The 13,286-nt window shown below is 38.2% G+C and overlaps 1 protein-coding gene across 1 annotated transcript in view; it reads right to left on the bottom strand.

Annotated features, from left to right (window-relative positions):
• The window catches only part of DNAJC5B (DnaJ heat shock protein family (Hsp40) member C5 beta), a 30,630-nt gene extending 20,080 nt beyond the window's left edge, over positions 1 to 10,550 (bottom strand). Inside the window, exon 1 of the mRNA XM_023755468.1 lies at positions 10,432 to 10,550. Coding sequence (XP_023611236.1) covers positions 10,432 to 10,550 — 119 coding nt within the window. The remainder of the gene's footprint in view (positions 1 to 10,431) is intronic.
• Between the last annotated feature and the right edge of the window lie 2,736 nt (positions 10,551 to 13,286).

The raw sequence follows: 13,286 nt of genomic DNA on the forward strand, positions 1-13,286 counted from the left end.
GGCTCTAGAGTAAAGCAACCCAAGTGTCAGACTTGCTGTGTGTGACAGCTACTTAACCTACATTTCTAAACCTGTTTCTTCAAGTGTAAAATGAAGACAATAGAAGTACCTATAATACAGAAATATTAGAATCAAATATAATAATGACTACAAATCACCAAGCATAGTGCCTGGCACATAGTAAGCATTGCATACACTAGTATGTTGGAATGTGATTTGTCTTTCTGGCTTTTATTTTATTTCCTTTGATACAAATTGGTGTAAACTGTACTAAAATTAAAACTGTGTTCACTTTCTTGGGGAAGACTTCTCTAATCCCCAGTCCAGATCAGCTGTCTTTGTTATCTACTTTTGTGGAGCCATGCCTTTTCCTCCAGGGCACTGTATCTCATCCATAATTAGGCACTTATTTTTGTCATCATTTGATTAATTTCTGTTTCCTCCACTAGACCTCAAGTTACATGAGATCAGTAACCATGGTTTACTTATAATTGTAATCCCAGAACCTAGCATAGTGCCTGGGACAGGAATGAATGGTGGAATAAAGCATTAACTTTCATTTAAATGATTAATATGAATCCTATGCTCAAGTTAATCTATTGCATCCACAACTGACTCCTTTATTTGGCTTGTCTTTCAGTATGTATCTTTTAAACCTTACTAAATCTAACTTTCTATAAGACAAACTCTTTAAATGGTACAAGCTATAGATATGAATAGGTATAATATGAATAAGTATCCAATACTAAATAGGTATTAAGTAAATTAGTGGGGGGAAAAAGTCATTGATCGTTATGATTCTTGTGCCCAGGAACAATGAAGTTGAAGTTGCATGAAAAAATAAGAAGATCAAGTGGAAAAATTGTTATGGGAGAAGGGAGGGTATGCAAGAGCTGGAAGGTAACTGACTTGGCCTCATATTCTTTTGTTCTTAGTGGAAGGTTTTAGAATTCAGGAAACAAATTAGTGCTTGATAAAGATTAATTTCAATTTATCTTGTGAGCTTGAATCATCATCTTGCCTTGTAAATATTTACCATTCTTCTATTAGCTGTGTATTCCCCTGACATTCACACTTTATTCATCATCAGCCTCTGTTATGACCTGTAATTGCTAATAAAGATGGGTAAAAGCACCACTGCTTGGGGTTGCCACAAATCACTATGGAAATGACACTCCTTCCTGCTCCTTGTGAAAATAACTTTTGACTCACTTTCGTCTACTCTGAGGCAACTCACCTCTTTAGAGATGGAAGATGAATTCCAGAAAGTTCCATGTGAAATTGAATGAAATAGAATAGAAGAATCAATTTAATTACTGCTGCTCTATATCAGGATAGAAATTAAGCTCATCCATGAGGCACAGAGATCCAGGTGCTGATGTATAAAACGAGTTCACTCTGATTTTGTGGTCTCTGATATGTTAAGGAAGAGTTAGATCTCATTCAGAAAGTAGGCCAGCATTTTGTTAGTTTCTTGCACCAAGGGAAAGCAGTTGGTCTCCCTTTTAAGCATCCTAATCTTGTTTTTATCTAACTTCAACAATGTACATATCAGTGTAAATAAAAACTAACATTGAAGTTATACATGAGATTTTGAATACTCAAGATTCACATTCTCCAAATTGCATAACTGGCTGTATTTTCTACAGTTTTCCTTCCTTATCCACTACTTCTCACTGGAAGGTCCCACAACCCTACAAATTGAGCAGGTCCCAGACTGAAACCATTGCCTTTCCTTGCTGGTCTGCCCTCTCTATTTACGGGGTCAGTAAATGACTCCCTACCCAGCGAGGTGGCAAAACCTTTGAGAATGATCCTGAAGAAACTGAGAATGTAATCAAAGAGAACACACAGAGGCAAAATCTATTTGCTGACCAATTTGTTCTTACATTTGGTAACATTAGCATGGTGCTAGGGCTGGAAGTGAGAGGAAGACAAAACACCGTGCCTTCCCTCAGAGAACTGATGGAGTGGGAGAGGCAGGAAAGGGAGGAACTAAAACCTCTCTGATGCTCCGATTGGACATCACAGTGGGCCATGGAGCACACGGAGGGCCTCAAAGAAGGCCCCACAGGCCTCCTTCCCCCAACCCCTTGTAATCATTTTGGGTGTAATGTTTGGGTCCCTCCCTTCCTCCCTCCCGCATTCCCTCTCTGATTCTAACTTTTTGCTTATATGCCCCTTAAAATTTTGAGAGACCATTCTCTCCACATTCTAAACTTGATGTCTAATCTTTTTGTTTGTTTATATGTTAATGTTCACCCAAAGATTATTTTTCCCATTAATTTTTAGAGAGGGAGGGAGGGAGAGAGAGAGAGAGAAACATCTATGTGAAAGAGACACATTGATTGGTTTCCTCCCTCCACATGCACCCCAACTAGGGCCAAAAATTGAACCTGCAACCCAGATACATGCCCTTACCTGCAACCCTTCAATGTGTGGGCTGACACTCTAACCACTGAGCTACCAGCCAGGGCAGTATCTAAATTTTTTTTATGAGAATAAACAGATGCAAAGAGTATAAAATTTTCAGCATAGTAAAAACATTGGCATGTTAAAATAAAACAGTTTTAACACCCTTTTAAATGTATGCAATGGAATTTAAATGTCACAGAAATCTAAATACCCGCCCCCAACACACACACACACACACACACACACACTCCTAAAACAGTTTCCTTGCACCCAGGCCCTAACTAGTTTGAAGAATGCCATTCCTCAGGGCTATTTCTATTACTTCTTGTGTATTTTTTGTATGACTTCTTAAGTATTCTTTGTATGACTTCTTAAGTATTCTTTGTATGACTTCTTAAATATTCTTTGTATCACCCAGTACCCATGTTCCAGACCTTGGCTAAACACTTCACATGTATCATCTCACGTAATTCTCAGCAGTCCTCTGAGCTCAGTATATTATCTGTATTTTGAAGAAAGCGAGGCTAAGAGATGGTATTTAAATCCAGATTTTTCTGAATTCATACCCTGTGCTGTTAACTTCTACGTTATACTTAGAATTCACTGAAACCAAGGGATTTTGGTGTTAAAATCTATGTGGAACACCTTGAAGAGAATGTGTAACTTCCAGCACCACTCCCAGCACCTCCTACCTCCTTTGCTTTTCTGCACAGCACTTACAACATCAGATAGACTGTATGTTTTACTTAATTTACTTATTATTAAGCTTCCCTACTCACCCAGCCCAGAATATAGGCTTCAGGAGTGCAGGGATTTTGTCTGTTTGCCTAGCACATAGTAGGTGCTCACTAAATATTTGTTGAATAATGAACAGAACTTGCTGCTAGAAAGCCATTAATGATGGTGAGAGATTCTAGATATACTACAGGCTGCTAAGTGCTCTCATCATCCTTCTTGGCTTCTGCTATAATCAGGTAGCAGTATGAGGTATAGATCAACATCTACTGACTTTGGACTGAAGGATTTTTATGTACCAGTCAATATCAAGAAAAGAAGGATCTAATCACACACCTAAAGTGCTTGCTGAGCAGCAAACTATATTTACCTCTTTCAAGTTACTAAGGAGAATACAGAACAGGTAGCCTTATTTGTTATAGAACTATGGTAGGGAGGTGGATGCATCTTTGAGCCATTACAGCCTACTGTCCATGGCTGGGAATTTGAGCACATCAAGGCATGCTTGGGGGACTTCTGGAGGCAGCCTCCCAGAAGTCCCCCAAGCCTGAAGAGCCTTCCAGAAAGAAATCCACGTCATATACCCTGCTGGGGCAGCCACAGCCGGGTAAATCTGATGAACCAGTGGGGCCTGATGGAAGCCTATCTGGGGGTGGCAGAGTCTCCTTGAAAAGAATGCCATCTCAGGAAAGAAAGAGCCAAGCATAATGAGCTTGACCTAGGAGCAAAGCTTTAGGGGTCAGAGAGGATGGAGAGTCTAAGTATAGGTCATTACTGCTAGTCTCTGACTCACCTCTGAGCACGCGTTTGGGTCCTTTAGAAAGAGATCTATAAGAAAAGATGGAAGGAGCTTATCTATCAAACTTTGACACTCCCTGGAGGCTCTAACAGAGGGTATCACAAAAAGGAGGGAGCTATCCCCTATATCCAGCCTCTACCTCTTAGTGGCGCACAGACCAGCAGGCACTGGTGATTCCCTCAAGTCTCCAGATGAATAGCATAGGTGGCTTCTTGGCCTGGGGGAGTAATTCGAACACTTGGTCACCGACTACTTAGCAAGGAGACCTGCTCTCCCTGCTGGGCCTGGTGGGGCCACAGAATAGCAGCAGAGCAGCCCTGCCCAGCTGAGAACCAGAGGAGCTGCAGCAGCAGAGTCTAGCATGCCGAATTGTGCCTGCAGTTGACCATGGACGTGCCCACTGAGTGAATGAAAGCAGTGTCGTTCACAGGGTGGAAATTTGGTTTGTTGGAGCAACACTGCTACATGAGGATGAACTCAGTCCTGGATCCTGGGAGACTTTCCCAGGGGGGACTCCTAAAAGGACTTGGGTGGTGAAGACTTTACAGGGAACTCAAGTTCTTGAGTCACTTGAAAAGGGCCAACGCCCGGTATTGGGGATTAGAGAACAAGCTTTGAGTCTCTTATTTCACCGACCAACCCTCTCGCCAATTGTCCCACCATTCACTAGTGTCTCTCTCCTCCTCCCTCCCCGTCCTCCCCAGCTTCCTAACTCAAATTCCTTTGCCTCAGAGAGACTACTTACATTAGGTGAAAGAGGGAAACATGCCAGTTTAAAGTTACAGCAAATATGTGCAAGATAAGTGACCGCTGAGCCTTCCCAGGTGTATTTGATTAGCTAAAATGTCTCCTTCAGACAGCATGCAAAGGGGGAGTAAAGACTTTTAGGCAGTGGGAGAATAGGGGAAAATATTTGCTTATCTCATGCAAACACTGTTATGATTAAGTGGTGTGACCCAGCCATGAAAAACTTGGATTAAATGAGCCTTAAACTTTAAGCTCCTTGGAATGATTACGCTGTACAATGTGAAAGGCAGATTTATTCCCTAACGAAGGCCATGGATGAGACTCATACCACGAGTCTCACCCTGTGATATGGCACTTTTGACATGGAGCAAAACGTCACTTTATGCTGGATAAATGGTTTTTGAACAGTAGCAGCAAATGGCAGGATAATTTTAGACTTTTAAGGATGATAAGGATATCTATCCATTCATAACTGTACCTGATATTTTCATTGTGCTCTTCCACAAAGAGCTTCACACACTTTGAGAAAAAAATGATCTCATTTATCTTTACAAAGTCTCAATGAGACAAGAGCTTCAGTACATGATGGATTGACACAGAAGCCTTCCTCTTGTCACTGCTCCCAGCTACCCTCTGAGGTAGCTGGGGACTCCAATTTATCAGCTAACAAATGAAACATGGTTATACTATTGTAGGGAAAAAGATGACATATGAAAAATAGATGCTTCACTCATAGAAAGATTTTATGATAAAGACTTATAAATAAACATAGGAAGGGGCTGAGCTAGGCCTATGAGGCTGCTATTTATGTGAATTTTTAAGGGAATAAAGAAATAGAAATATTGGTAATTTCCTTCCCAACTCTATACTCACGCTTAGAGAACATTGCCCCTTTTTCTTCCCAGGAGTTGGATCCTACAGTTCTTGCTAAGGTCGTGGGTATTTGTGATTCCAGATCCCTAGTCAGAGCCAGCTAGACTTGGGTGAGCGTCTGACCCAGCTGGGTCTATTCGATCCTTGCTCAGGAATTTGGAGTAGGGGCATAGCAAAAACTGGGAAGTGGGCAGAACAAAGATAGTTTCCCTCTCCCCATCTCTATCTACTTTTCTGGGACCATGGGGTTTTCCTGAGACGCTCTAAGTTGGTTTTAAAAGGAAACCTAGATTTAAAACAACCGAAATATTTATCAACAGGGAACTGATTAAATCATGGGACATCTATGTTATGGTACATGATGCTGCAAAATGAAAAGAATGAAACTTTTTATGAACTGATCATTCCTGAGAATGATCTCCAAGGTACATTGTTAAGAGAACAATGCAAAGTATAGGATAGGAGTTATAGTACACCACCATTTGTATAACAAGGAAGGAAAATATCATATATGCTTAGACCATTACCTTTAATATACTTATTATGTCAGGGCTTACGTCTATCATTTTATTATTTGTTTTCTGTTTGTGTCCTCTGTTTCTCACTCTTCCATTTTCTTTTTCTTGTCTTCCTGTGGGTTACTTGAATAAAATTTTCATATATATATACATATATATATATATATACATATATATATACATATATATATATATATATATACATATATATATATATACATATATATATACATATATATATATATATATATATATATATATATATATATCTCAGTCTACTGATATTCTACTGATATTGTTTTATCAATTTGCGTGAAGTGCAGAAACTTGACTCCCATTTGGCTCCCATTATCCTCCTCAATTTTAGATATAATTGTCTTGAGTATCAGATAATGTTATAATTTTTATACTAATCATCATATGTAATTTAAAAACTAATGAGGATAATCTATTTTATTTACCCATATTTCTGCATTTTTCATTTTCCCTCCTCCCTTCCTGATGATCTAAGATTCCTTTTTTCATCATTTTCTTTCTTTATCTGAGAATATTTTTATTTTCCCTTAATTCCTGAAGTATAGTATCACCAAACACAGAATTTACAGCTGATAGCTCTTTATTTTTAACACTTGAAAAATGTTGTGTCACTTCTGGCCTCTGTTGTTTCAGATGAAAAATCTGCTGTCATTTGAATTGATGTTCCCTCATAAATAATGTGTTGTTTCTCTGTCTGCTTTTGAGGTGTTTTTTTTGTGTGTGTGGTTTTTTTTTTGTCTTTAGCTCTCAGAAGTTTAATTATGATGTGTCTTGGCATGGATTTCTTTAGATTTATCCTATTTATGGTTCACTCAGCTTCTTGATCTGTAGGTTTATAGGTTTGCCAAGCTCGGGGAATTTTTAGTCATTATTTCTCTGAACAGTCTTTTGATCCCGCTTTCTTTCTTTCCCTTTTAGGACTCTAATGCCATACATGTTGGATCTTTTGTTACAGCCGTACAGGTTCCTGAGACTCTGTTGTTTATTTTCAGTTTATTTTCTTTCTGTTGTTCAGGCTGGCTAAGTTCCATTGATCTGTCCTCAACTTCGCTGATTCTATCCTCAGTCAGCTCCCTCTACTACAGAGCTCTTCTAGTTTGTTGTAGCATTTCAGCTATTTTCCAGTTCTATAATTTCCACTTGGTTCTTTTTTTATAATTTCTATTTCTTTGGTGAACTTTCTATTTTTTTTCACTTGTTTCAAGAGAATTTGTAATTGCTTGCTGAATCTTTTTTATTATAGTTACTTTAAAATACCAATAAATCCGATATCTGGTTCATCTCAGTGTGGAAGTCAGATGATTATCTTTTCTCATGTAACTTGTGATTTTCTTGGTTCTTGGTACAATGAGTGGTATTCATGTGGACATTTTGGCTGTTGTATTAAGAGACTCTGATTCCTATATATATATATTTTTTTATTTTAATGGGCAGCTACTCTGGATTTAACATGCAGTTTCTAGCTTGTGGTCCCTAACCAATTCATCTTCTCTTTTCTACCTTTCAGGGTTCTCTTTTACTTGTCTTTTGCATTATTTCCAAGGCTTTTTAGGCATGCTTAGCAGGGAGGATCAGAGAAAGACAAACCTGTACTGTCTTGCCCAGATGAGAAAGTCTGGATATATGCTTATAGAGGTAGGTGATCTCTCTAGAAGGGTACACAGGGAATTGCTTTCCCCTGAGACAGAACTTGGAGATCTTATGTATGAGGGATATTTTTTGTATACCTGTTTGTTTGATCTCATTTTAATCAGGTAAATATATTATCTATTCAAAAATAAAAATAAAATATAAATGAAGAAAAAAAATGTCTTCTAACTCAGCCGTGTTTTCAAGAGCACAACCAAGGATTACAACAGAGGTCAAGCAGTGTATGGATTCAACAGTTGGTAATTTTATTAAATTTCACTGACTTTTAATTTCACTACATTTTGACTGCTTTAATTCGGATCCCTGAATATAACAATAATATTATGAGTAGTTTTTCAGCCTGCTCATACACTTTGAATAACTTCCAGAATACAAATGTGTAATTTAGATAGAAGCAGATGCTCTTGGCAGCATACTAGTACCCTAATCAGCTGAAAAAATAATATTTGTATGACATTAAAACAAAATTAATAAGAAGATGTTGACTACATGAAAAGACTTTAGGTTGTAATTATTAAAGTTGCGAACAGCTCGGCATAATTAGTGCCTTAATTAGGATATGACCTGAAATTTTAGCTTACAAAGTTAATAAAGGCAATTAAAAGTCACATTTGTAAAGTGAATTTTAAAACTTACAAGGTAGTTAGTTAGACATCACTTTTTTTTTCAATTTGGAGAGCATCCTTGTAGGTATTAAGCTTATAATACAATTACTTTAATTCCCAACTCCCACCCCAGCACAATGTCTCAGCACCAAAGCTTTAAAAGTCAAGTTTAGTGACCCTCGTCCAAGGGTGTCCAGGCACAGGGCTGAGCAGCTCTCAGGCACACACCTGGATAGCTCTAGGACCCAATAAAATGGCAAAGACTCTTTCTCTCCCCACTACCTTACATGAAATATAAGCTGGAAGATTGACACTGACTTTGGTCAAACTTTACCATTTTCACAGAACTGTTTGGATTCAAATGGCAGTTTCCACCACTGTCACTTATTCTTCAACCCATGCTCCTTGAAGGCCTTTTGGGTCCTACAGTTTACCACATAGTGAAGGTTCCAATACAAAGCTAAAGAATTTTTCCATCAATAGATAAAAAGAGAGAATTCAATAAATTTTGGTGGGCTAGTGATTTAGGAAAAAATAAATGAAATCATACCTTCATTCCTCATGTTAAACTCCAAATTGACCAAAGATTTAATATAAAAAATGTAAAGTCATAAGTGTACTAGAAGAAATGGGTTAATCCTATATAATGCAAGGCTAATATGCAAATTGTCCCCTCAGGAGTTCGACTGGCCGCTATGATGTGCACTGACCACAAGGGGGCGGCACAGAACTAAGTAAGGCCTCAGCCAGCAGCCGGCAGCCAGGGGAAGGAAGGCCCCAATCAGCCCTGATTGCCAGCCAGGCCTAGGGACCCTACCCGTGCACAAATTTTGTGCACCGGGCCTCTAGTATTTTTATAATATTGTAATTGGGAGAGGCTTTTTAACCATGACAGATAAGATAAAATCCATAAAGTAAATGACTAACAAATTTATCTACTTAAAAATTCTAAACTTACATACATCAAAAAACCCCATAAGTTTTAAAAACCTAATTCAAGGCCAAATAAGAAGTAACTGATTAAAAATAAACTTTCATTTATATTTTGATTCATTTTTCTTTCTAACAGCACAACTTTATTCCTCAATGAATAAGGACATAATTGAAAATGTACATCATGTTTTATGTACAAGGAAATTAACTCTAGGGAAAAATTAAAAGAATGTACATGTTTTTAAAAATAGCTAACAAGGTAATTAGAGAATAGCCATAGCATTAAAAATGAAAATATTTAATAACACCAGTATACTTTTAAGATAGGACCTTGTTAAAGTGAAAGAGAATATAGATGAATCCAATTTAAGTTTAAAATGTCTTATTTAAACAGGAAAAAAAGACTAGAAGGAAAAAATATCAATGATAATTATCATTAGAGATAGAATTATGGATATATGTTATTTTTATTTTTAGTAGTTTCCAATTTTCCTATAATAAGTAAATTATTTTTGTACTCAATCCTTTTTAAAAAAATCCTTGGGGGGTTAAATAAAAAAGTGTTTCAAATTTTCCCAAAAATAGCTAACTTGAAACTAGATCAGATATGAAAGATCAAAACTGAAGAGTTAAAAAGTATAGCATACAATACAGCAACAAACCCCCCTTAAAACAAAAAGATTTGTTGAAACTATATTAAATGGGTTATGGGCTTAATCACAACTCCTATTCATTCACAGTGAGATCTCTCTCTCTCCATCTCTCTCCTCCTCCCACTCCTACTCCTCCTCCTCCTCCTCTTCCTCCTCCTCCTCCTCTTCCTCCTCTCTTTCCCTCCCTTTCTTCCCCCCACCCTTCTCTCACCCCTACCTCTCTCATTGTAGGCTTAATAGGCTGCCCTTTCCTAAGGCTCAGCATCATGAGACAGTTCTTTCATAAAATCAGTGTCTGCCTCTCTATTCCTAACTGCCTGTGTTTATGGAACAGGGAACATGAGCTCCCAAAGTGAGATTACCTGGTCTTAGCAGAGAGCAAATATCTTTAATTGAAGGCCCTTGCCAATCACAAAATAACCATCTCTAGTAGTACAGGATATGTCATCATTGAACTGCCTCTGTACCTGTAGGTTTTCTTAATTTCTTCATTTGATGCTCCCTTATGCAGACCAAGAATTTCATACAGAGCTTCTCCAGAGGTTGACATAGTCCGCTGTCTTTGGTTAGGGACGTTACATGCCATTTTCTCCTGCTGTAAAACCAAAAGGGGTAAATAGCCATGAAGGTTATGCATACTGGATCCTAAAAGGAAGATAGTTCATGTCTGGCCTTTTGCAAAATGACAACCTGAAGTACATTTTTATACCAGCTGCAAAATGAGGAGAGTAAAGGGTTAGGATTGCCAACAGGAGAACTTCAAGTCAGTATGAAAGGTTACAGGCAGATATACAAATGGAATATGGTTTTGTCTATATGGCAAAATAGAAGCAAGATGTTATCTAAGTATTCAACTAATTCAGAATTATTGAGAAACAATCCTCATAGGTCAGGCATGTGTAGATTTATTTTTAAATAAATCTGTAGAACTTGTAGAACTCCTTCCTTGTCTGCTTTCCAAAGTTAGCCAACAATGGAAATAATCATCCATTTTGCCTTGACCTATTGGCCTAACACAGGGCAAGAGTTTAAAAAAACAAAAACAACTTTTTATTAAGGAAAAAATCCTGGCCTTATCTGGGAGCCAGGTTAGAACTGCTGGGCAGCTGTGTGATACCAGAGGCCCCACAGTGCTCATGGGCTCTGCCCCTGAGATAGCTCCTTTCCCTGAAGTCTATCTGGAAAGAGTTGTGCTATCCCAAGTCCCAAGGACCATCTTCCTGCTATGTTCTGGCTCTAGGAAGGGCCAGGCAGAGTAGCAAGCACACTAGGGGCATTCCTGCACCCACCACTTAACCTCTCCACGCCTTAATGTCTTCACCCGTAATATAAGGATAAAAAAGACAGCATAAGGACATCTTAAAGATTTAGAAATAATGCATCTGATAGGCCCAGAATATAGTAGGTTCAAAGGAAAATGTAAATATTTTTATTAAAGGCGGCACAGTATAAATCAGGGAGTGCACTGTAGCCAGACCCTCTGGGTTGGAATGTTGGCCTTGCCATGACCCAGCTGCATGGCTTTCCCTGTCTGTAAATGGGAGACAAAAAAAAATGAGCCTAAACACAAGAATTCAATCAATTAATATATTAAACAAAAATGAACACCATTGTTCATAGCAGAGTTATTCATAAATGCTAAAAGGTGGAAACAACCCAAATGTTCATAAAGAGATTAATGAAAATGTGGTGGGTACATACAATGGGATATTTTTCTGTGATAAAAAGAAATGGAATCCTGACACCTGCTACAATATGGATGAACCTTGAACATTATGCTAAGTAAAATATGCTAAGCCAGTCACAAAAGAACAAATACTATATGGTTCCTCTTATATGAGGTAACTTCAATAGGCAAATTCATAGAGACAGAAAGTAAAATAGAGGTTACCAGGGGCTGAAGGGGAGTGGGTAATGGGAAGTTATTGCTTACTGGGTACAGAGTTTCTTTTTTGGGATGATTAGAAAGTTCTGGAAAAATACAGTGATGATGGTTTAAAATCATAGTGATTGTACTTAATGCCACTCACTGTACAACGTTCACTGAGTCTGGCGTCTCAGGGGCCTCTAAAACCATCCTGATTCACCAAGCAACATTGGGCAAGCTCTGCTCTTGCCTGTGTTGGTTTGGTTATTAGCCTGCTGGGAGCAGAGCTGGAAAGTTGGTTCCCACCAAGCCCACCTGACACTGGGACGTACCCGTTGGGCTCTGCTGCTGTCAGCTCTATTTCTATAGATTCCCTAAGTTGAGCATGAGTGTCTCCACATCCCTGACACCACATTCTGGGCCCTGCTATAGTCATTCATTCACATTCATTCACTGATAACACTTGCTACACAAGGCCCAAAGCCAAGAGATAAATGATGATTTTCAAGGAACTTGTGGTCAGAGGAGCGGACAATCTAAGCAGTTTTTATGTGTGTGTGTTTTTCTGTTGCTGTTGTTGTTGTTGTTTTGCTTTTATGGTAAAATATAACATAAAGCTTACCAGGATAATTATAGATTTTTCTTAAATCACTGCACGTAGTCTTCCTTTAAATTGAATGTGACTTCTAGGTATTTGGGGATGAATACTTTGGGGGGAATTACAAGGGAATATTAAGAGATTCAAACCAAACAGATTCAGATGTATTGTGTAGACATTACTAGTATGGATAAAAGGAGCAGTGATTCCCAGTAGAGGCACATGCCCGGGTTGTGGGCTCAATCTCCAGTGTGTGGCGTGCAGGATGCAGCCGATCAATGATTCTCTCATCATTGATGTTTCTCTTTCTCCTCCCTCTCCTTTCCTTTTTGAAATCAATAAGAATACATTAAAAAAAAAGAAGAAGAAGAAGAAGCAGAGATAAATTTGGGTCAACATGCTTCCATAAAGAAACTGTATCTAGCTAGTCAAAAGCACTAAGAAGAAAAGTATGGCAAATAGTTACCTTTGCTTTATCTATTTTTCTCTATATTCAGCATTCAAAAGGAAGTTGTAATTTGAGGGGAAAATGTATTCACTCTTCATCTGTATCATGAAATAAGACAGATGTCAGGGTTCCCAAAAATCAACTGATAGTCCTAAAATCAATTTTAACAAGGCACAGACATACACAATCTTCACTTTGAGAGCATCTTACTCCATGACCAGCTTTAATTCCCTCATATTTGGGTCTTGCTGTCACTAATCCAGGAAAAAGATGTACATAGTATTGAAGATAATCTGCTAAACATATTATGTTAACACCCACAGCAGACAATTCAGTTACTTATTTTCAAAATCTGCAGTGCAGGCCTGGTCTTTAGGGAGATTGCAAATTAATATGGGATGCAAAATGG

This window comes from Myotis lucifugus, unplaced genomic scaffold, assembly GCF_000147115.1.
Source record: "Myotis lucifugus unplaced genomic scaffold, Myoluc2.0 scaffold_77, whole genome shotgun sequence".
Lineage (NCBI taxonomy): Eukaryota > Metazoa > Chordata > Mammalia > Chiroptera > Vespertilionidae > Myotis > Myotis lucifugus.